The following is a 24878-nucleotide window of genomic DNA, read 5'->3' on the forward strand; positions in this document are numbered from 1 at the left end:
TAATCAGAGGGTGGCTTGTCATTTCTGTTGTAGTTTTTTAGATTGGCCACTAGGGGGACATCCCGTGCTAAACAGGCACAGGGTTAGGCGAGTGAGACTGGCGGCTCCAGATAAAAAAAGAGAAACTGGAGGCTGCTGTAGCTAGGCTAAACAAAATGTCAGCAGTGTGGAACAGCCAACTTTAACTCAGGTTTTGGAAAAGCGATGAAAAATGTCAAGAGAAAATCCACGGGCAGTGTGTGTGTGTGGTAGAAGTATCAGTTTCTGTACTCAGTATCGGCAAGTACTCAGATCCAAGTATCGGTATCGTATCGGTTTGAAAAAAATTGGTATCGTTGCATCCCTAGTTCAGGCAGCTGGTGGGGATGTAATGGTGTGTGGGATAGTTTGTTAACACTTTAGCATCGTTTAAATGCTCGAACCCATCTGAGCATTGTTGCTGCCCAGCCTTTATCGCCACAGTGTATCCATGTTGATAATTCACCGTGCTACAAAGCTCATATCATATCTAACTGATTTCTTGAAAATGAGTTCACTGCACTCAGATAGCCTTCACAGTCAATCCATTAGAGCCCCGTGGTGCTGTGGTGGAACATGTGCAGTAACTGTGAGAGGAGTTATAAAATCTCTGAGAAATGTTTCCAACACTTTATGAAATTTATGGTGTGAAGTAGGGATGCACCGATACCGATACTGGTATCGGGTATCGGGGCCGATACTGTAAAATGTGTGTGTACTCATACTCATAAAAGTTAACCGATACCATGAACCGATACTAACTTATTTCATTAAACAGAGGGTGGCTTGTCATTTCTGTTGTAGTTTTTTAGATTGGCCACTAGGGGACATCCCACGCTAAACAGGCACAGGGTTAGACGAGTGAGACTGGTGACTCCAGATAAAAAAGAGAAACTGGAGGCTGCTGTAGCTAGGCTAAACAAAATGTCAGCAGTGTGGAACAGCCAACTTTAACTCAGGTTTTGGAAAAGCGATGAAAAATGTCAAGAGAAAATCCACGGGCAGTTAAAATAACAGAGGCTCGACTCATTTTATTGCTCTGGATGACCAGCCAATGCCAGTCGTGGAAAACATAGGATTCTTCTCAGCATATTCGAGCTGCGATATGAAATTCCCAGCCGCCCACACATCAGGGAGATAATGGTGCCAAAACTTTCTGAAGAGGTAAAGACAAGCAGTGTGTGCGCGATGTCAGTCCTCGGTTTAACGGCACAGTGGACTGATGATCCACGGGCAGATGAGGAGTTTGTTCGTCAATGCCAAATACTTTCATTATTTTGTTTGTTTGTTTACAATATGGACACTCTGCAACAATTTAAAAGTTTATTTTATTCCAAACAGAAGTGTTTATTTATTATTCTGAAAGCTCGAGACAGTGCCAATAGTTCAGTGATATTTTGTTAAATTACAATGTGGAGACTCTGCAATAATTTAACAGAAGTGCTGATTTTTCACTTGAATTTTTTTTGTGGTCACTTTTATTAAGATATTATTTATTATCGGCAGAGAATAAAATAAAACCTGTCTTCCAATTCATTGCATGTGTGTGTGTGTGTGTGGTAGAAGTATCGGTTTTTGTACTCTGTATCGGCAAGTACTCAGATCCAAGTATCGGTATCGGTTTGAAAAAATTGGTATCGTTGCATCCCTAGTGTGAAGAATTAATGGAGGTCCAGCAGTATTGGCAAAGTGTTCCTAATAAAGTGTCCAGTGAGCGTATTTCTTTGTTGATGCAGATGTTTAAAGTAGTATAAACTGTAAACATGTAAACACAGAACAAACTGAACTAAAGTAAGTACAGGTTTCCATCCCGTGAGACTAATTTCACTAAAAGGAAGTTAAACAGCAAATCAGATGAACGGGTCAGAACATCGACATCACCACAGTCTTAGTTATTCAATCAATATTTATTGCTTAACTCAGTATGTATAGTAGTTACAGTCCCTGCAAGGAAGTGACTGACGCTTTGCAGCAACAGTTAATCAGCCACTTTCTGCGCACACAGAGCAGAAAGACAAAAAAACATCAGGAAGCAAATCATTAATCTCCTACAGCCCCACTGCTCACTGCACGACAGCAGTTAATGCTCGCAGGCTGCAAGAAGCTGAGCTCGGTTTAAAACAATCCGTTTCCCTCTATTCCTCTCCTCAGAGTTGGAAGGTGCTTCTGTCTGAATGATTATTTTCTCGGCCTTTTCTTTCTATGATTTTCTCTTTTATTTGTTTTTAAACAGACAACAGTCAGTGACGGTGGATTAAAGCAGATCATGTAATTATGAATACAAAGACACCCAACGCAGGATCTGCAGAAGAGAGTTACTGTGAAGAGCAAGAGTGTTTTAATATCTCAGGTAGTCGAATATTGTAAACAACCCAGTCAACAGATATGTTAAGTGCATAGGCTTATTGATTATAGAAACTGCTGATGATGCAGAAACACAGTGGTATGCTTGCCTGATCAGAGCCAATCCAACAGGTCACCACAGTCGCTCAGGCCCGCTTGTCTGACAGCGGCTGCAGCGTCAGGAGCCAAAGTCATGTCAAGCTGAGGAACAAGACTCGAGCAGCTGGGACATCATTCACAGAATAACTGTAAGGCAACCATTCAGCTCTCTGAGCAGAATAACAAACAGTAGTTAACATGATGTACAGAAACAAGCTGCTCACAGGAGGACAAAAATACAATCATTAGCTGGATTTAAAATAAAAAAGCAGCAGCCACCTGGTTGCTCTCGTAGGTGTTCACACTTTTCTTTTGTTCATGTGCACATCTTTTAGAAACACGTAAAACGACAGAGCAGTTCATGCTATTGAAATGTAAGGAAGGATCCGTTTTATTAGCACAAGTGTGTCTCGCTGCGGTCCCTGGATAAAGCTTCAGTTCCCTTTCGACACGACGACAACTCTGCTGAGAGCAGTGGCGTACAACAGGAGACGGTTGCATATGATTTGAAAACACCCTGCTTCTTTTTTGAAATTGACAACCAAGGCAGAAATTTTTAGCCTTAAACATGTCGTGAACACGCTGGATCTAGCTTTATTTGGGAATATCATCGAGTAATAAACGATTTCATATTAGTGTCAACAAGTAGTCGTGCTGCTCCCACGTACAGCAGCCTCGCAGCGAAACAATCGTCTCCCTTTGTGAATGAACTACAGTCTCTTGCACAAGAGTTGCTCCTGTCATTGCACTTTAATTTAAAAGGTACTAAAAACTGTGCAAATCATACAAACACCACTCGGCTCTTCGTCTTTGGTCCTGTTGAGTCACCGTAGGCAACTTACGGTTTACAGCAGGGAGAGTTTTGAATCCGCCCTCAGCTTTCAGTGAGGTAAAGAGTGATGGCCCGCGGCGGACCCTTCTGTCCATAACAGCCGTAAAAGCACTTAAAGATTTTGAAATGTTGCATAAAATCAAATAAAAAGGACTAATCTCTGAAATCAATCCAGGGCAGGATGCACACATGCACACGCTTGCTGTTGGTGGCTTCTTATTCGAAGCCTTAAAATATCACTTTTTTTTTTGTTTCCCATCCACAACGCAGCAGCCCCAGTATGCAGGGGAGTAGGTTAGCCAAGATGTTTGCCAGTGCAATTTGAGGTGGAGGTGATGATGGTAGTTGAAGTGGTAGGGACTGAGGTCAAGGTGAGCGAGGGACAGTGGGGGGGTCACGCATGTGGCTCCCCCACAGAGGTAGAGCCGTTGGCTTTACTCTTACTCTTACTCTTGCGGTTGAGCATGCGGCTGAGCGTGGCTGTTCGGCTCGCTCGCTCCACTGCGGCCGCAGACTCCAGGTAAACCAGGTCATTGTGTGACTGGCTCATCCCCGGGTCTTTGCGCTGGTGACGGCGTCGGAAGAAGAGCTTGGCACTCTTCTGCAGGAAGCTGCCTGTGGCAAAGAAGAGGACAGGAAGCAGCCTGAGACATGGATAGTGTCAAAGTGACACCACTCAAGGAAAAGTCATTACTACAGATAAAAAACAGGCACGAGGAGTATTGGCTTAAGCAGTAATGGAAAAACTCATTTAAAATAAATAACAGCTAAAGCAGCAGTGGTACAGAATCTGTGTTAGTTGGAAACTGTTACTGTGAAACACTTGCTGTGGATTGGATGAAAAATGTGGCTTAAATAGCAGCAGAGTTGTAATATTGTGTTTAATCACCAGCCAACACTAATCTGTACCAACAGAGAGAAGCCTGGCTACTAGGGGTGGGGGAAAAAAATGGATACTGTGTAGCATGGTGATATTTTGTTTGCTAATAATGTATCGATACAGGGACAGCAGAAATCGATATTTTGTTACAAAAAAGGTTTTTGTGCTCTGACTTCAGAGCATGTTGATCCTTTTTCTGAGCAAGAATCCTGACATTCCTTCACTGTCCAAATGTGTTTAACTTGTTTATGGCAGCAATAAACATGACAGTTTACTTATTTTAATTTAAGACATGTTTTATTTTAATTAAGTTTAAAACTTTTTTATTTAATGTAAAATTATATTTTGTTTTAATTTACTTTCAAATTCTTCAGTTGCTGAAGGGGCTGCATAGTTTTCATAAACTGCATAGTTCAGAATAGCTATAATTGTACCAGATGGTTGATTCAGTTAAGTTGGACTAGACTGTAATACAAACCGTTCAGTTTGTCAACAATAAAACTGAAATGAGAGAAAGACTGAGTGTGAGACTTTGATATTAGAGAAAATGAATATTGATAAAGTTTACCTTTATGTACAGAATCTGAATATCGCAAAATATTTTTAAAAATTGAAATAATATCGTATCGTGCGTTAAGTATTGTGATAATATTGTATCGTGGAATGTATGGTGATTCCCACCTCTACTGGCTACAAGCACCATTCCTCTGCTTCCACACTTGAGGAGCTCCTGGGTTATCCTCAGTATCGGTGGATTAGTTTAGTCAGTACAAAACAATAGAAACTCGAAATAGTATCAAAACAAATAAATGACAAAGAAAAAAGGAGGCATTCGTGTCCTCAATTTGTAGCACACTCCTAAAGAAGAACGCAGAACAGTATCAGATCTTCTCTAGAGGCTTTTGGACCAAAAACTTCTGGAAACTTGCCGAGGGGAGCCGTCCACTGGAGGGAGCGACTCTCAGAGCCTCTAAAAATGTGTGACACGTCGCACAACAAAAACTACAAATGACTGAGGGCGTTGTAATCAGAGATGGAAAACTGATAAGCTCAACGGTTACAACCAGCCTGAGGAGGAGGAGGGGCTCGCAGCGGCGCCACAGCCAAACAGTGGAGCTGTGTGTGCTGCTCTGACACACAGTCTGTCAGGTTTTGTATTTTCTTGTCAGCTTCTACATTTCCGCTCCACATTGCTTCATCGTGTGGATGCCTCAGGCAGCAGCTTCAGAGGAAATACGGGCAAAGTTTCTCTTCAGTAAACATCTTCTTGTGTTTCCTCTAAACTTCAGTTTGTCCGTTTTTTTTTTACTGAAGCAACAGTTAGCATTTTATAGCTATGTGTTGCTTACACAGCTGATGTTTTTAACTCAAAGTTTCCTCTTGTGACAGAGAGTGAAGTGAAGGCGATACAAAAAGGTTTCTAAGAGCAAAATACTGGAGAACTCCTACATGGCTTAAAGAGTTATGATCAAGTTCCTGTGGTCTGAAAGCACCTACCAAGTGACTAATATTTAATATTGCAAGTGAATATACTGAAATATTCACGGCACTTCTTCTGTGTTGTACAGACACAAATAAAAGTCAGTCGCTGCTCAGAAAAAATTAAAGGAACACTTTTTAACCAGAATATGGCATCAAGTCAGTTTAACTTCTGGGATATTGATCTGGTCAGGAAATGAAATTAACAGAGCACAAGACGGGCAACAATGAGACAGCCCCCATTTCTACCAGTGATGGGTCCAGATCTGGGAGGAGATCCCGGGACACCATCCATCACCTTATTAGGAGCCCTGAAGGTGTCAGTCATGCCTACAAACACAAGGGGGCGCCATACAAATGACTTAGTTGTTCTTTTGAGTTGTTCCAGTCTTCGATTTTTGGGCTGATGATTTTCATGCGGCACCCTTTCATCCCTAACACATTACCCAGTGCCACTAAAGATATCAGCATGATTTTTTCTCCGATGTTTTTTCAAAGTATTCCTTTAATTTTGTGAGCTTTTTTTTTGCAAACTGATTTTAGAGGAACTACAAAAGTGAATCTCACCTTGTAGAAAAACACTGTTATCTATTCTACTGCTAACAGAAACTACAGAGATTAGAATACCAAGAATACTACAAGTAACTCATGAAGTAACTTACTCATGCAACGTGTGCTTAGCACTGCTTTCCTCTAAGGTGGCAGTGATGACAGTTGGAAAAGGTTCAAAGAGTTGAGGGGAAGCAGGAAGGAGAACACAAAGAGAGAGAGAGTGCATAACGAAGGAGTGGCTAACAAACCCCAAACAGCCAAAACAGATCAAGTTCTGCTTGTAAAGGTATTATTTTCCTTTTCAGGATTTTAAGGTTTAATAATACTCCTGTAAAGATGCATCGAGAGGTTTCTCACCTCTGGTCTTCTTGCAGCTCGCCTCAGACACACACATGGACAGTGAAGCATTGTCTTGTTCCTCGCCAGTTTGGCTCTCCCAGTCGTCCGGAGGCCGCCCTTCAACTCTGGGACCTTCCATGGGCTCCAACATCTCCGGAGGGGTACTAGTCCCCGATGCGATCGCTGTGGTCACATCCTGAGTAGAGCTGCTCTCTGACATTGATGCGTCCATCGCTGCAGCGTAACCCGCCATCATAGCCAGCTCATCATCCTGAGACAGAGGCGTCTGGGAAATAAATCACATTCCCATTAAAGCCGTATTTGTTGTGGAGCTAGTGTGGAAGGCCCAGGCACAATGAAGGGTGCTAACAACACGAGAAGGCCCTCGCTGCTGCAGACGAGGCATGGGCATCGACTTCTCTCCTCTGACGTCATGAACCACAGGTTATGGAACAGATTAGCTTAAAAAGCACTCGAGGAATCCGACTTCCAGAGTATCAAACATGCAAGATTGGCTCCAGCTGTGCTTTTGTGCTATTTAAGCTGAATTATAAGTGAAAAGGTTAAAAAAAGAAAAAGGAGCTCATAATTACTTTGGCGATGCCCGAGATGATGATGGTACTCTTCTTCACCGGGGACTTGAGCTTCTGTTTAGCAGACTGGTGGAGTTGTCTTATGGCGGCTTCGGCCACAGGGTCTGTCCCATTGAGCATCAGCAGCTCAGTGTCGGAGGAGGACAGGGCCTTGCTCACAGTGCCCCCGAGCATAGACACCTGCTCTGAGACGCGGCGCTCCCCCAGCTTGGGCTTGTTGACCACGGCCTTCTGGGCAGGATCTGAGGAAGCAAGAAAGTGTCTCACTGACGTTTCATTCATGTAAAAGACTTTCAGAACATTCATTTTTTTTAAATTATGAAAATGACCGAGTTGAGTTGCCAACTAACCAGCATCTAAACAGCTGACTGGGGAACTGTGCTACTCTAACTTCCCTTTACCTATATTGAGTGGGAGTGGTCGACCCGGCTTGCTCTTCACCGCTGTGATCGTGGTAACCACCGTGCCACAGGGCATGACCGTGCGGTCCATCTCCACCCTCTTATTAGAGGCCGGCGTAGGAGGTTGCCAAGACCTCACCTCGCTCGGCTCCAGGTAGGTAAACTGAAACACACGATTCAAGTTACAAACTACGTGTAAATGAAAACAAGAGACACGTGGAAGGAATTCATCGAAATCTGGTGACATTAAAGGAAAACATGCGATAGAAAATGAGTTTTTAGGTCTTACGTCAGTAGTCAGTGATCCGGTCACTACATCTTTGGTGATGAGTTCAAATGTACGCTGGCCTTTGGGGTGCTTCTTGACAAGATCAAAAGGCACCAACACCTGACCAAGTAAGGACTCTGAGACAGAAAACAGCTGATTTAGCTGCACAGAAACACGTGCTGCGAGAGGCACAACGTGGGAACTATGTTAGTGCTGCATATGTTGGTATCGATCCGATACCAAGTAAATACGGGCCAGTATCACTGATACATCATTGAATTGCTAAATCTCAATTCATTCTCATGACCTTCAGTGTTTTTTGTGATGTTTCCTTTTTTTATTATTAAACAGTTAAAACTCATAATTACGACAAAGTTTATAATTAAACAGAAAATGCTTTATTATTTATTTTTTTAGTGCGGCGACCTGGCAGTTTCCTCTTTGCTGAAACCACAGCATTAAAATTAAAATTAAATTAAAAATTAAATTTAAAAAAAAAAATTAAAATTAATTAAAATAATAAAATAAAATAAAATAAAATAAAATAAAATTAAATTAAATTAAATTAAATTAAATTAAATTAAACAGAAAATGCTTTATTATTATTTTTTTTAGTGCAGCGACCTGGCAGTTTCCTCTTTGCTGAAACCACAGCATTAAAATTAAAATTAAATTAAAAATTAAATTAAAAAAATTAAATTAAAATAAACTAAAATAACAAAATTAAATTAAATTAAATTAAACTAAAATTAAACAGAAAATGCTTTATTATTAATTTTTTTAAAGAAAAATCTGAAATAAAAAGTGCTCGCAAACCAGTAAACAAAGTAAAACAAACAAGTACTGTTGAGAAACTATGATACAAAAATTACAATTAAAATTCTCAACAACAATATATAAAAATATACATATTTGTAAACAACTTAACAACCCCCAAAGCGTCCAAGTCACGTGACAGCGCAACATCGAAACACAAGAGGGGGGAGGGCGAGCAAAGCGTGCCTGCTCTGCGCTGACACAGGAGCGGCGAGTGCGGCGACCTGGCTGTTCCCTCTTTGCCGAAACCACAGCATCGCAATCAAGAGCAGAACTTAAAGTAAAGAATCGATCTCACCAGGCTGGTATCGATCCGATACCGATGCCGACTTGGTATCGACACAGTCGACATTTGGATCACTAAACTACATGACTCTGCATTACAGTAAACGCAACACAAGCATTGACAGGTAAGCGGCCATGGCAGAGTTCGTCTTACTCTCTGGAGGACGTCCATCGTTCATCAACTGAATATTGAGCTCCTTCGATCGTCCATTCAGTTCACTGGTGAGAGAAGAATATTTTACATGTATGTGATCGGTGTTGTTCATCAGAACCACCTGCGACGGAGTCAGCGTTCACACTTACAAAATAAACGGCTGGTCCCAGGCAGGACTCGTCGTGTTCTTCGAAACAGAAGTGTTGAACCTCTGAGGAGGATCATCTAACTGCAGCACACACAGAGGATTCATGCTGCCTGCGAACACAAAGTGTCATCCAAGAGCTGATTTAAAGATTTCTTTCTTTTGTGGTCAGCCACTTCCACTCCCTCACTCTAATGGATAAACACGGGATCACTTTACAGAGTATATATGATGAATTATGCAGAGATTAGAGGAGGCTAAATGAGCACACATCTTCTAAAGCACTTATATGAATCAGAAGCCTCACAGATAAGATTCAGTGTTTTACAATACAAATTATTAAACAACAATTAAAACAACACAAATGAATAAAACGACATAAAAGCCTGCACAATCATAAAAACCCAGCAGACAGTGACTGATCTTCAATAAAAGGAAGGAAGATGTATATAGTGAAGTGTCTCTGCTGTGTCATGTCTCTGCTGTGCAATATTAAGAGTCAGACTGAACGCTTTAGGGCACGTCTGCAGCCCTGACAACTGCTGACTCACACTCAGAGAATGACTCATCACAGGAACTACCCAAACAAAGTTGTTGTGGGTGGTCTAAGACTTCATTACTGGACAATCGTGTTAACAGCCTATCATCAGCACAATCTATCAAATGCCTCATAGATGACCACACCCTGCACTTTGTTTATGTGCAGGTCTGTACCACCACGCTGGGTGTTGTCGTACTGTTGTGGGTGTATTATTAATATACTGCCATCATTGTTTAGCTTTGACCAGTGGATTACCTAAAATGGAGGGGTGGGAGTGGAGGGGGGCTTGTCATGCAGCAGCCATGCTGGAAGCACAGTCCCACTGCTGCTGATTCATTACCAAAGTCAGCTACCCTCTAAACAACCTTCTCATTGCATCGTCGTGGTAATGCAAACAGAGCGTGCAGTCTGATGAAAGGAGCTAATTCAACTTTACAATAGATGTCTTTAAAAAACGTCCTTTTAATAAAAATACAAAGTCAATACGGCGGGTGGAGGATTCTTTGTTTGTAACGTATATTGAAGCTCATGTTTCTCTGCAGCTTAGTGTGCAGGACCCAAGGTAAATATGATCTGTTAATAGAGCGCTATGAATGAGTTTACATAGCTGGTACACAGATAACCAGCGCAGTTAATATTTTTCTTATTACTACGTTACTGACACTCCTGCTGATGACGCTAATGCTTTTATAACAGAACCGCCTTTGTTTTAGACACGCTGTACTTGGAGCTAAATGTAGCCGTTAGCATAGGAAACATCATCAATTCAGAATTAACATTAATTTATAAGCAGACGCACGACCGACCTGCAGCATCTTCCTCCTGGTTGAGTGTGACTCGGATGTTTTTCACCAGCAGCTTCCACTCATGGGCGCGTGGGGGCTTTGGGGGCGATACCACTTTATTCTGGCTTTCCTATTGGAGAGAGCATGCAGTGAGTACATACGTAAACCTACAGCACAGATTTAGTGAGCGCAGCATTACGAGTAGGGATGGGTACCGGTATCCGGTGCCATGATGGCACCGGTTCTGACATAAACGGTAGTAACCAGATCGAAAAGCAGCGCACATTTCGGTGCTTTTTTTTCCTGAGCTGTGATACACTTTAGATTCTAGCCAATCATTTTATGTTTCCGAGGATAGTAGGCGGGTCCAGGTACGTACGTTCTTTTAGAGCAGAGCTACAGATTAAAAATGCCCAAGGCGAAGCGGTCAAAGTCTGGCTGTACTTCACAGCAAAAGATGCAAACTCAGCAGCTGCAACAAGTGCTTTAAGCTGATACTGTGATACTGTCAAAGGAGGTAACACCTCAAATCTGATGAAACACCTGGTGACGCATAGCGTTTTTTTTTTAAAGCTGAGAAATGCGCCGTATTTGATAGCTTGCTGCGAGACCTCACACCGAGCACATCTACTGCGGGTGTGGTGCCTGTTATCGGACCCGGAGTTAGCAACATCCCCCAAAAACCCGAAGAGGAGAGTCCTGGCCCCTAGCCCTGCCAGTGTAGCAGAAATGATGATGATGATGATGCAGCAGCAGCCGTTCTTCTCTGCGTGAGTAGCTTAATGTTGTTCGTGTGTAATTTACGTTGAGTAGGCTAACCACGTTATTACATTAATGCATGTAAGGTGAACTAGCAAACACCATCATAGCTACATGCGGCTGTCTTCTTGTTTGATGGCAGATACTCCCTTCACCCTGGACAAAAAGGCTAAAATGACCAAAGAAAAAGTGGAAAACAGTTAAACATGAGAGGTTTTTGGACAAAGTTTGTGTTTTTTCCATTGTTTAAGCTGCTTCCAGCCAAGAGTGATACCATATATGCCCCATAGCTGCAGAAAAGGCTAACATTGTTATCTTTTTACAAAAAAACAGCTGAACATGAGAGGTTTTTGGACCAATTTTGTGTTCTCCGTTCTTTAAGCACCGGTTTGAGCACCGTTTAAGCACCGGCACCGTTTCAAAAGTACCGGTTTGGCACCGGTATCAGATAAAACCTAAACGATACCCATCCCTAATTACGAGCGGTACTGGAAGCACATAAACGAGCAGAGGCCTAAGTATGCTCGCGTCTTTAAATGAGAAGTTTGAACAAGGACTCTCTGCAACACGACCGTTTCCACTTTCACAAGTTGACCATTTGCGTTGGCCTTTCTATGATCAGGGAGAATTTGCATCAGAAGCACCTCTGATGAATTTGCATTACAAACAGGCATCATCTACAGACAAAGGTGATTTGTTTTGGTCATTTAAATAGCTTCAAAGCACTAGAGATTTATTTTAACCAGCATGCAAATCTATATGGTTGTTTTATATTACGGCTAAAACTGCCGGCTAATTGATCTTGAACATTTTAAATGTTACACCATAGAGCGACTATTTTCGTGAACCACAAAATTCAAATCATCTGGAAATTAGGAGAACTTTGGGGTCCGATGACCAGATATATAAATGTCAATAATATCGACTTTTTTGATCAGAGGAAAGGAAATAAGAGTTAATCCCACTGCCTCTCATGTAACTCACAACTATATTTGGACCAAAAAAAGAAAACTTCCTCATCCTGATGGCATCCTGTAAGATCTAATCAGAAACACATGAAACAGCATCATGTGATGGTGGGTTGTGAATAATGACCTTTTTAATGCATGTGAACATAATAACCTTCAGTGAATCAATGCTGCTTTAGATGAGCATTATTTAAGGTTGCAACAAGAAGCAGTAAGAGTGCAAACCACAGCCAAGGAACTGGCCCTGTGGGCAGCATTACTTTTAAAGGAATCATAATGTATTTTGTGTATCTTCATACTTCTTTGTTATTTATTTTTTAAACTTTTACAGAGCTTTTAGTGCAGTAAAAGTCAGATAATGGCAACATGCATGACGCTTATTGATCATACAAACATTATGTATGAGTAGGTTATGAATAATAACTATTGATTTGCAAATAACTGGACATAAATATGAAACATTAAACTACAGCATATTTCAACCTAACCAGGCAGCTCGCTCTCTTTCTTTAACACACCTTGGCTCAGCTTGAAGGAAAGGCAGGTGTGAAATGTAAACATGAGATCAGAGGTGAGGCGTGACGCTGTGATCCAAACTATAATGTGATATTTCAAATCTCCATATACTGGTATCATTTTCTAAACCTACCAATACAAACACAAGCAGTAGTTTCTAAAGATAAAAGAGATTTTACGACAGTTTGAAAAGGTCACAGGTAGGGATGGGCATCGTTTAGGTTTTATCCGATACTGGTGCCAAACCGGTACTTTTGAAACGGTGCCGGTGCTTAAACGGTGCTCAAACCGGTGCTTAAAGAATGGAGAACACAAAATTGGTCCAAAAACCTCTCATGTTCAGCTGTTTTTTTGTAAAAAGATAACAATGTTAGCCTTTTCTGCAGCTATGGGGCATATATGGTATCACTCTTGGCTGGAAGCAGTGCTTACACAATGGAAAAAACACAAACTTTGTCCAAAAACCTCTCATGTTTAACTGTTTTCCACTTTTTCTTTGGTCATTTTAGCCTTTTTGTCCAGGGTGAAGGGAGTATTTGCTAGTTCACCTTACATGCATTAATGTAATAACGTGGTTAGCCTACTCAACGTAAATTACACACGAACAACATTAAGCTACTCACGCAGAGAAGAACGGCTGCTGCTGCATCATCATCCTCATCATTTCTGCTACACTGGCAGGGCTAGGGGCCAGGACTCTCCTCTTCGGGTTTTTGGGGGATGTTGCTAACTCCGGGTCGATAACAGGCACCACACCCGCAGTAGATGTGCTCGGTGTGAGGTCTCGCAGCAAGCTATCAAATACGGCGCATTTCTCGGCTTTTAAAAAAAACGCTATGCGTCGCCAGGTGTTTCATCAGATTTGAGGTGTTACCTCCTTTGACAGTATCACAGTATCAGCTTAAAGCACTTGTTGCAGCTGCTGAGTTTCCATATTTTGCTGTGAAGTACAGCCAGACTTTTGACCGCTTCGCCTTGGACATTTTTAATCTGTAGCTCTGCTCTAAAAGAACGTACGTACCTGGACCCGCCTACTATCCTCGGAAACGTAAAATGATTGGCTAGAATCCAAAGTGTATCATTCCATACCAGTTGGTGGCGGTAATGCACCTTTCAGTTGTTTGCCAACCGCCAATACAAATGTAAGGAAGAAGAAAGTGTGTCACAGCTCAGGAAAATGAAGCACCGAAATGTGCGCTGCTTTTGGGTCTGGTTACTACCGTTTATGACAGAACCGGTGCCATCATGGCACCGGATACCGGTACCCATCCCTAGTCACAGGTCATATTTAGAAAGCTCATACATGCCTATATGTTCTGAATATAACAACTGCTTTAAGAAACATCGTTTTAAATAGCATAATTATCACTTTGACCCTAAAGGAGAGGTCAGAGTTCAAACACCACACTTGTAGACATCATTCATTATTATAATGAACAAAAATCCACAAAACGACTAATAAACTGCTAAATATTTAAATTGTCATTGTCTCCCTTTTCTAAGATGAATTCTCCAATAATAAATCATAAAATTGTTTTGTGTGAGTCTGGAGCGTTCGCACGACCCACTCTGCACCCCGGCTGTCACGTTTACAGACAAAAACCAACGCCCTCTCTGGTGGAAGTACTTATGAGCCTGGCAGCATCAGACGCGACTCGGTCGCTCACCTTGACCTCTGAGGCCTGAGCAGGCCTGCAGCTCAGCAGCACAGAGGGATGCGACACACACAAAAGCTGCTTCAGCTGCTCCTTCATGGCTGCATTGTCCTGACAGAAAGAGATTATTCCAGATTACATACCTCATATTAATCGAGTAAAACTAGAAATGTAAAGTTCTATTAGGTGATAAAACAAATGTCAATTTTATTGGTATCTAAATGGTTCGACTACTGTTTGATAATGAAACTAATGAATCTTCCTCTCCACGTCCTCGTTTGTGACTAAACACGTTGGTGTAACAAAAGAACATGAAGAAATAAACAAAGTGGTTTCTATGACGGCTGTCTGTCACACAATTTCTTTATATTTTGGTGCAGCGAAACATTTCTTGCCATGTTAGTGTGTGCCGTTTCCTTTGGTTAGATTTATACATCTGCGATTCTGCTGCTTTAAAATTACCTGAGTGAAAGCTGGCATCACCTGAAGCTCCTCCACCTCTAGATGAGACACTTCCCAGCTTACCTTGACCTTATCTTCAGCTTCCTGCATGTGTAGATGAAGCTGGGGAAGAGAAAATAAAGAGCTGCCCTATGACTCATCCAGTACTCATCAAATTCACAGAAAGATGAACTAAAACTGATTCTCTGGAGACGAAGCGATACACCAAACACGGAGCGGCTCAGTATGTGAGGTGGGCGTGGAGGAACGAAACCAGCGCAGTGTTTCCCGCACAATTCGATTCTATTTGTGTTGCAGCCGGTGGTGAGTGGGTGGTGTGCATATCTACGCTTTGTGAAAGGGGGCATATTATGCAAAATCCACTTTTACATTTTTTAAACATAATTTGCAGTTCTCCAGACTAAAGAGGCATAAAGGATGCTCCCTTTCTCCTCGGATCGCAGCGTCTCCCTCTATGAGCCCATCAGATCTGCAGCGGGTTATGATAAACAACCTCAATGCTTCTCTCCAACCCTCGGTAATAAATCAAATATATCTGAATGCAACCAAGTCCCCAATAAAGCTTATATTTTTCTGTTTGTCTTATCACAAATAGTACAACTCGAACAACAATGAGGCTGTGAGACAAACTCGCCCTTTTAGGATGAAAGCATCACTTTTAAGCCATTTCAAAGCGGTCTGTACATACTTATGTTCCACGACGCCACGCAACTACATGACCATACTCGGAAGTTAAAAAGAACAGCTGTTCTGGGATTTTTAATGTGCAAAACAGGTGCTCACAGGAAAAAACGCCACAGCATGTGATCAAATAGTCTTTCCTGTTCCTAACATGGTGAAATGACATGAACTACGTACATAATAAGAGACAGTCAGATGTTCACAAGTCTGAGAAAAAGAAAAAGTGCTTCCTTTCTTATCTGTTAGCGGAGGAAAGGGAAGGAGAAAACGCTGTTCCCAAAGCGCCATCGTTCGATTCACAAAAACAAACAACACGACTGACCACATCTCGTACCTTTTATCTTTTGAAATTTTATTGATGCGTTAAACACAAATCACCACTCGCCAATCTGCTAATCTATATTTCTTTATTTAAATTTCAGCCCCAGATCAAAGTGGCGCTTTTCACCTATTTGTCCTTGTTCATACAGCCTACATAAAGTTAAGTAGCCTTTTATAAATGCATAACTCTTTGTTATACCTTTTACTTCAAAACATGTTCCAAGAAAAGCTTTTTAAGGAAGACGTGTTTCATCTGCTGGGTGATCGACTGAATTCTTACTGGCTGCTTTCCATCACTCATCAGACCTCTTCTGGAAAGGGGTGTGGCCTGCAGCAGTACTCTTGAATATAAACAACCTGCTACCTTATACCAGTGGCACAAAGTACAAAGTACAGAACACTTCAATTGTTAAGTGCATTGTGACAAATGAATAACTGAAACACATATTTAGCTGCCTTCTCTGTCTCGCTGCAGTCTGCAGCTGGCTCTCTTATGACCGGCAGACTTTACAGGCTGAGATTACCATGAAAAGCATAAAAATATTTTTGGTTTATTATGAAACTGTAGCAGGCAGAGATGATAATGGGAAACACTGCAAATGAGTCTTGTAGGATTTTAGTCCCTTACCTGAACGTAAATAACATACAATCAGTGTGTTACGCTGACACCACTAATGACAACATTAGACCAAGTTTTTGTTAATTTATTGACTAACAAAAGAGAAATGCTACTTGCTTAAGAAAACTGGGGACTCTTTTCCACATCTTGAATACATCATTCTGTTAACCTTTTCCAAACTGAAGTCTTTGGATGTGATTACATTTCTAATGGGATTCATATGGCCAGTGTGATGTGAAATCAGGAGTAAGGAATGATTTCCCAGAGCATGCTGTAATTAGAACGTGATGCTTTTTGCTGGTTGTATAACACTAACTACACAAATGCAAATCTGAAGTGAAGGAATAATCTCTGCTTTTGAAATGAAGCCGTGGCAGCTCCGTAGAGGCAAAGGTACAAAGGTGTGACATCACACTCCATCTACTACAGATCATCACTGGTGAGCAGTGTTGGTCAAGTTACTTGAAAAAAGTAATCAGTAACTAATTACTGATTACTTCCCCAAAAAGTAATCCAGTTACTTTACTGATTACTTATTTTCAAAAGTAATTAATTACTTAGTTACTTTTTAAAAAACACGATTTACAACCTGAATAGGTGATAAAGTGATAGATCTTTCAGCCCAATTCTACTTTTTCTGCATAATCATCATACAAAATGTAATCAAATGGAAAAGTCTCTTTTTAAAACTTGTTTTATTAGTTTTAATCTTTTAACTTTATGCATCAAGTAAAAATTTAATTATCTGCAACATTCTCTGACTGGAAGAAATTAGTTTAATATTTAAACCTATTTTCTGCACATTCCAGCACATAAAATAAAATATTTTGTGTGTTTACACTCAGTCTTTCAAATAGATGCAAGTAAAACACAGCAGAAAATAAATAAAGTCAAAGACTATTGTTGCTCTATTTTCACCTGTAAAGCAGGAGTGGGGTAGGCGGAGGGTTACCCTGGTGCAGGTGTGCAGCGGTCAGTGGAAGAATCCGCGAGTTTCTCTGTGAGTTTCCCGTTACGTCGTAGCTACTCGGTGCTTGTTTGGAAGTTTAGGGGGTTTTTTTCGCTGTAAAAAGAAGTTTTCTTCCCACGCACAGCGGACACTAATGTTTTTGTCACTTTTTATGGAATCAAACTCAAAGTAAGGTCAGTACTTCCACGCTTTAAACGCTGCACGCTCATACTCTCTCTGCACTCGATATATGATCCATTGTTGATCTGCACACAGCTGTTGTCACGAACGTCGCACTCGCTTACGTCGCTGTCATGAGACATTCTCGCAAAAAAAATCAGGGTTTTAGTAACGCAGTAACGCAGCGTTCCTACGGGAAAGTAACAGTAATCTAATTACCGTTTTTGCAATAGTAATCCCTTACTTTACTCGTTACTTGAAAAAAGTAATCAGATTACAGTAACGCGTTACTGCCCATCTCTGCTGGTGAGTATTTCATTATGAGGCGTGTCATACTGCCGTGTCCCTCATCAGGTCACGTGATACAGTAGTGCATATAAAGACAAAGTACACTCAGCAGCACACCTTAATGTAGCGACCGTGTTATTATGTCCATTAAATGCCTCTGTTCCACATGCGCTCCTATCATGAGCCACGAGTATTCTAGCTTGGATCTGAGTCAAAAGCTAAAAAACGCTCCAGTGGACGGATGGAAACATTTGAATAAGCTCTCTGATTTTTCCAGACTAAGCTGAAACAGTGGGAGTGAAAAAGACAGACAAAAGGCTTCCTTTATGTCCCCGAAACAACGACTAACCCACAACCAAAACAAAACCTCCTCAACACCTGACTTTAGCTTCCAAACCTCTCACACTCAGGTTGTATTTATAGCACAATTACCTCGATGGAAAAGCACGTTAATTAGTTTAGAAATAGCCTTGCACAGTTGCATTAGCTTACACAGACACAACCATTTTTGAACATGTAAATATGAAGCTAAAAGCAGGAGAAAACCTCTGGACACGACACATTACACATGCCAACATGTCAACTTTGGCTCCAATTTATTTCAACACTGCACTCAAGTCTAAAAATGCTAGAGGAGCGTTAGGAAAGGCTGAAGGTGAGCTGCAGGACTCCATTTAAGAAATCAACGCAGACAGTTTTGATAATGACAAATCAAGCAAATCACTGCAATTTCCAGGTACAAACAAGGGAGTCTTATTCGGATCATAACTTCATCAGTTCTATATGGAAACAGGCCTCAAAGGGATGTTAACGAGCTGTTTGGGACATCTGCCAAGGAAGGAAAGATGCCCCAACCATTTAATCTAATGCAGCCTGCAGTGAGCCAATGCTGGGCAGCACATCGTGTTCAGTAAAAGCTCCCATTAAACTAAATCACTATGACTTCCAACGGATTTAACTCTACAGTCTAACTGTTACACACATATTTTACAAAAGGAAACCAACAGTGTTATTTTCCTTGCAGTCTAAGACTTCACAAATTTAGAGTATTTACCTGCAGCTCCAATGGAGCTATACACACAGTATATTTACAAGGATCTGCTGTAGCCATGGCTGTCGACGCAGTGCTCAGAGAGAACTGAAGCTTCTCCCCAACCACACAGCAGGAAGCGGCCTGTTGAGAGGACAAGGTGAGGCATTAGTTTAATGTAAAACTCCAGAGAGTCCTGGAGTTAAGGCAGTGACAGCATTTGCATGCTACTCATGTGGTTATACCATTTGAATGCAATTCAAATAGAAAGTAAGCCCAGACTTTTCACTGAACTAAAAGGTGCTTTATGTGAATGCATGTGTGATGCTTCATTGATAATGCATTCATGTGGTTTACTTTAAACCAGAATTATTGCCTTGCAGTTAGAAGTTTGCATCAACCAAGCTGAAGCTTACATATCTGTCCAAATCTGTGTAATTCTCCACATCAATATCTCACCAAGCATGACCTCCCCTTCTGCTCCTGAGCTATGAGGTTCAAATAGGACCCCAAAGTGCTTCTGCAAAACATCATAAAATATCTTTTTACATCCATCCATCTTCCTAAGAGCTCATTCAATCCATGTTTGAGATTTGGCCATAGCATATTCCATCTGACTTTGGGTGACAAGCAGGGTGCACCCTGAACACGTCAGCATATCCAATCCGAGCAAATACATGCAAATGCTACACAGAAAAGCTTCTGCGTGCTTTGTGACATGACCTTTAACCATCAAAATCAAATTAGTCAATTGTTAAGTCGACGTTAGAGGATAAAGGTAAGACGAGACAAAGCACAAGTATAATCTCAGCAGCAGTAGCCAGTGATGGGCAGAAGTCCCAGTTAAACCAGAGCAATGTGCTAACATACTGACTTTGCATAAAACTGACCCAAAACTGACATTTGCTTCAGGACAACTTCACTTTGAACTCTGAAAGGAAGGAAAGGAAGAACAACTCTGATCTCTAGTTGAATGAATGACATGCAACCTGAACTGAGTATCAGAGGTAGTTTAAGCTTTAGAAACATGTTTACTCAGCAAATTAACTCTGATTTCAGCAAAGACTGCATGTCTTTGACATAAGTACAGTATTAGAGGAAAGCTAAACATAACCATAGGTGCTGGTGTATTTCTGGCTGCCTGCTCCTCCTTAGTGCTGAGCGTGACAGCTTTATAAGCTTCTTACACACACACACACACACAGTGTGTGGTAAAAATAAACCTCTGCTCATTAAACTCCCTCGACTCCATAGAGTACCTGGTATTTTGGTCTGTATCTCAACGATCACAAAGAAAGGAGTGAGTTTGCATTTAATCTCTGCAAAGCCACAAAAGTAGTGAGCAGTGTGTCCCTGTCCCAAGTTACAGTTTCTAGTTATGCTTTCTAACACAGGTTGGCAAAAATGGGCAAACACTCTGTATGACTAGTAAGTGCATCGTGGTTTATTCAAGTATAGTTTACGGTAATTAACAACCATATTTGCTGCTGATAAAATATTAAGTAGATTAGTTTCAACATTTAAATTTACTGAGAAAAGCCTGTAGTAACGTTGGAAAGTCGACAAGTCGGTGCTTGTCTGCCATAAACAGTGCAAAGGTGTTTTCCAATGTAAGAATATGGAGTGAGTACCTTGTTGCCAGCAGACTTCTGAAAGCTGGAGACCCTGCTAAGCGTGAGATCTGAAGCCTCGAGACCATCCTCTTCAAATGCCAGCGGAACAGCACCCTGACAAGAGACAGAAACTTTAAAACAACAAACACCTACTCAAAGTCTTGCAGACTCGGCAAAATGTTGCCAAGGAATCAAAATTATCTGGGCTTGCACAACATTGGCAGCGTCAATCCATAAGCAGGAAGGTGGAGAGTTTACACTACAGTGTCTCTAATATCAAACTGAGGGTTATGATTTCATAAAAAGGGGGAATTACTTTACAGCATACATGAGGAGATTTTATAACCTTCTCGCATTATATGCTACACTTTTATTGAAGTCACCTGCCCCACAGTACAGCATTGGCTTGGTGGTCATGAGACTCACCTTTCGCTTCCTTGCTTCGTCATTCAAAGCTATGCACCAAGCTCTTCTCCACTGACTCTTCCAGCTTTTCAGTGACAGCGCCCATCCCAGCAGAGCGGCGGCTTCCTCCTCCTCTGTCGCAGCATTGTCCCCTTCTGCTGCTCCCTGCTTATTTCCTATAAGTTTATGTTGGAAATACTGTACGAAATACAGTATAAGAGTAACCAGGGAGGCGATAAACAACGTGACCATACATAGCCACTGCGGATCCTCCAACCCAAAATATGAACTGGAACTTTCTGGGTCGGACATTCTTCGGGAAAATGATCGATAATCTGAGTTTAACACACCGGTTCCTCTGGGAATTTTCCTGCCAACCTCATGTTATGTATTTAATTAAGGAACGGTGGAATCAATAAATTCAATCGCCCAAAAATGATAAGAAGACAAATATCCACCTCCAATACAAATTCTGCTTATCGTTATCCATGCCTCAGTGCTGCCATGCAGGGCTTCCAAACTACGCAAGCTGGTTGTGGAAAGCTAAACCATTGTCAAAAAACTAAAGGTAGCCTGCGTACAAATGAACCTGCAGAATAGCCCACTCCTCCTCTCATTGAATACGATTGTTAGCTTAGTAAGCTAATTTTCGCTACGGTTCGTTAACTAGCTATTCTTCGTTAGCTACTAAGCAGTAAAAGTTTGCCAAAACGGACTTATGCCCGAGCTTCGTGTTCATACTCCAACAGACGATATCCAGAGAAAGAGAAACATTCCCGGGAAAACATCCTGCAGGAGAAGAGTGCAGCCTGACCCGGTGGACTACTTTCAGTGTGACTGTACAAAGTTATCGCTTCCAGACGGATATGTGGCACAAACTGTAACTCCCAGAATGCACAGCGACATTTGTGAGACGTTTGTTGTTGTCGAGACCTCGAGGGAACTAAAGCTTTTTTCCCAGCTGAAGCTGCAACTGGGCTTTTAGGATATTGTTTTTATTAGCATTAAGCTATTATACGATTAGTTTAGTCCATGTTTAAGTCGAAATAAACAGAAAACAAATCCGAGCTGGTATTTTGAACTACACGACTTCCCGTAGCTCGTCCTGTTGTCCACCACTTCCTGTCTCGTTCTTAATCTGTTTGTAGTAGTAAACAATTAGCTAGCTTGCGTTTGCTACAATGAATCAACGCTCAGTGAGCACGACTGTTATGTGGAGGTTGCGTATTATCGATTAAAACCCTGTTTTGTATTTTAATATACAATAACACACTGGATTAGATATTTCACGCCGATTTGTGAATGTAAACAGTATACCTTCGTCATCTACCGTGGTCTAGCTGCTATACAGTAGCTATCGTCGCTGAACTCGACTCCTGCTCTTCGTTAACAGACATAACTAGACATTCGCGATGAATTGTCGCTCGGAAGTTCTTGAAGTAACTGTGGAGGCGAGACAGGTTGAAGAAGCTATGTTAGCTTTGCTGCACACAATTTTGCTGCACCGGAGCACCGGGAAATTTCACTACAAAAAGGAAGGCACCTACTCCATCGGCACCGTGGGCACACAGGACATCGACTGTGACTTCATAGATTTCACCTTTGTCAGGGTGTCCTCAGAGGAGCTGGACAGGATGATCAGGAAAGCGGTGTCTGAATTCAAGGTGATTGTCTGTTTTAACGCGTGATTTCTGACTCTCGTGTTGTGAGGCCTGTACTTTCAGCTGTGCTTTTGTTGCAGGATGCTTTGAGCAACTCGGGCAGCGACGGCATGGGACAGATCTCCCTGGAGTTCTACCAGAAAAAGAAGTCTCGCTGGCCTTTTTCTGATGAGTGCATTCCTTGGGAAGTGTGGAGCATCAAGGTGAATGTGGTCAACCTGGCCAATGAGCAGGAGAGACAGATCTGCAGGGAGAAAGTGGGTGAGAAGCTGGGTGAGAAGGTGATCAACGTCGTTGAGGTCATAAATCGCCACGAATACCTGCCAAAGATGCCCACCCAGTCAGAAGTGGACAATGTGTTTGACACCACTCTTAAAGATGTTCAGCCATACCTTTACAAAATCACATACCAGATCACTGACTCGCTGGGCACTTCTGTTAGCACCACTATGAGAAGGCTGATCAAGGATACACTAGCATTGTGAGAGAAAATATTCATGGTGTGGATCTTTCATATGTTTATGGTCCTGCTGTCATTTCTTTTCTATGTTTTGTCAGCTATACAGCGGAACAACGAGGCAGTGTCAGTATAATGGTGTTCTAATGTCTTTGCTGTGCTTCTGGTATCATTTGTACCTTAAGAGACTGAATTATGTAATCTTCAATTTAACAATCTCTTGCTTGTGCAAGCTTTCCCTTTTCTCTCACACACACTAGCAAATAACCGTGTTTATCAGTTTGATTCCTTAAAATGTTCTCTTCTTGATAATGTCATCAGTGCATTACTGTAAATTTTGAATAACAATAAATGTTTACTTTAATTACAGCCACAGCTCTTGACGCAAAGCATTGCTTCCATATTATCACACTGGATCAGTGTAAAAAGTTTTATGCAAAAGATCTGGCAGAGTTTGGGAACAGATTTCCTCATCTGTGTGAAAACTTCCTCTCTGCACAGTTTCGTGGAGAGTATGACCTTCCACATGGGGAAGGACAGGATTTCCAGTTTGCCACTTTTCCAAATTAAAGCAAACACTTCCTAAGTTCACTCCCTTGTTTCCAGCCAGAAACTGCCACCATGGCCTGCACTTTGAAAAACATCCCTCTGTTTTCAGGATAGTCTGCTTGCCAAGAGGAAAACAACATGTGTGTGAATACATTAGGTCAACATGTACATTGGGTATAATTATCTGTTCTCTAGTTTGAGGGGACAAGGTGCAGAACATATTCAAAAGCATTAATCACTGAATCCCTGTGAAAGTGTTTGGCCTCAGTTTTTAAATGATGATTTCATTTATTAAGGGAAAAAAATCAACATAGTCCTACCTGGTCCCATGTGAAAGAGTAATTGCTCCTTCTTGCCTCATATTGAATCAATTAACTGTAATTAGCAACATTTTTGGGAAAAGTTAGTTCAAGTTCAGTATCCACACCCGGGTCTGTTCAATCTAAAAATCACTGGAAGATTCTGTTACGTCTTCCATAAAACAAACACAGTATTTCATAAAAAGAACATCACACCAACAGTCAAACATGGTGGTCTGAGGTTGCATTAGTGCTTCAGGACCTGGATATCTTGTGCCCTGCAAGCTTAAGCACAAGTGGGTTATCAAGCTGGAAAAAGATCCAAAAAACGTCTGAAAAAAATAAAAATTCTTGCTGTTCATGCTCATAACCAATCCAGTGTGTCTGAAATAAAGCAATTCTGTGTCAAAAATTCCTCCGTAGTGATGTGAAAAACTCATCAAAAGTCACGGCAAACATTGGGTTGCAGTTCCTGCCGCCAAGGGTGGCACAAGCAGTTATTAGTTTAGGGAGCAATTATATTTTTCACACAGTGACAGGTAGGTTTGGATAGTTTTTTTTAAAAAAAAAAGCATTACAAATCATCACTTAAATACATTTTGTATTTACTCAGACTGTCTTTGTCTAATATTCAAAATTGTTTGATGATCTCAAAATCTTGTAAATGCGACATATGCAAGAAACTAAAATCAGGAAAGGGTCACCTACTTGCTTTTAAGTTGAGGTTTTGTGCAGTAAATAAATATCAGAATTCCCAACTTCATTGCATTTGTAATGCTGAAAGTACTGCAGTGATGAGCGGATCAGTCAGCCAGTTGGCAGACAAGGAATTTGCAATACCTGAGTTTTCTCAAACATTTCCACTCTTGGCTTGTGAAATGGCAAAACAACGACCTGTGCTCTAGTTTTGTAGCATTTGACTGAATCTGAGCAGAG

At 41.3% G+C, this 24878-nt stretch overlaps 2 protein-coding genes across 2 annotated transcripts; one reads left to right on the forward strand and one right to left on the reverse strand.

Annotated features, from left to right (window-relative positions):
- Positions 1-1808: 1808 nt before the first annotated feature.
- On the reverse strand, positions 1809-21937 carry c2cd2 (C2 calcium dependent domain containing 2). Its single transcript, XM_087847052.1, has 13 exons — positions 20998-21937; positions 20590-20685; positions 18983-19102; positions 14891-14992; positions 14441-14539; positions 10552-10660; positions 9209-9317; positions 9060-9124; positions 7826-7941; positions 7537-7699; positions 7136-7377; positions 6561-6828; positions 1809-3907 (listed from the first exon to the last, which is right to left on the reverse strand). Exons 1-13 carry the CDS (start codon positions 21286-21288, stop codon positions 3687-3689), a joined length of 2001 nt encoding a protein of 666 aa, XP_087703178.1. The 5' UTR covers positions 21289-21937; the 3' UTR covers positions 1809-3686.
- atg101 (autophagy related 101) lies at positions 21870-23463 on the forward strand. The gene is made up of 2 exons (XM_006788691.3): positions 21870-22640; positions 22718-23463. Exons 1-2 carry the CDS (start codon positions 22389-22391, stop codon positions 23120-23122), a joined length of 657 nt encoding a protein of 218 aa, XP_006788754.1. The 5' UTR covers positions 21870-22388; the 3' UTR covers positions 23123-23463.
- The last annotated feature ends 1415 nt before the right edge of the window (positions 23464-24878 follow it).

The sequence above is a fragment of the Neolamprologus brichardi genome, chromosome 10 (assembly GCF_056152115.1).
Source record: "Neolamprologus brichardi isolate AB-2024 chromosome 10, ASM5615211v1, whole genome shotgun sequence".
Taxonomy (NCBI): domain Eukaryota; kingdom Metazoa; phylum Chordata; class Actinopteri; order Cichliformes; family Cichlidae; genus Neolamprologus; species Neolamprologus brichardi.

Coding starts and splice junctions, on each gene's coding strand:
- atg101 (XM_006788691.3), top strand. CDS start 22,389: ATGAATTGTCGCTCGGAAGTTCTTGAAGTAACTGTGGAGGCGAGACAG. Junction 22,641..22,717: donor AAGCGGTGTCTGAATTCAAG/GTGATTGTCTGT, acceptor CTTTTGTTGCAG/GATGCTTTGAGCAACTCGGG.
- c2cd2 (XM_087847052.1), bottom strand. CDS start 21,288: ATGTCCGACCCAGAAAGTTCCAGTTCATATTTTGGGTTGGAGGATCCG. Junction 7,942..9,059: donor CGATGGACGTCCTCCAGAGA/GTAAGACGAACT, acceptor TTTCTGTCTCAG/AGTCCTTACTTGGTCAGGTG. Junction 7,378..7,536: donor ACCACTCCCACTCAATATAG/GTAAAGGGAAGT, acceptor TTGCTTCCTCAG/ATCCTGCCCAGAAGGCCGTG.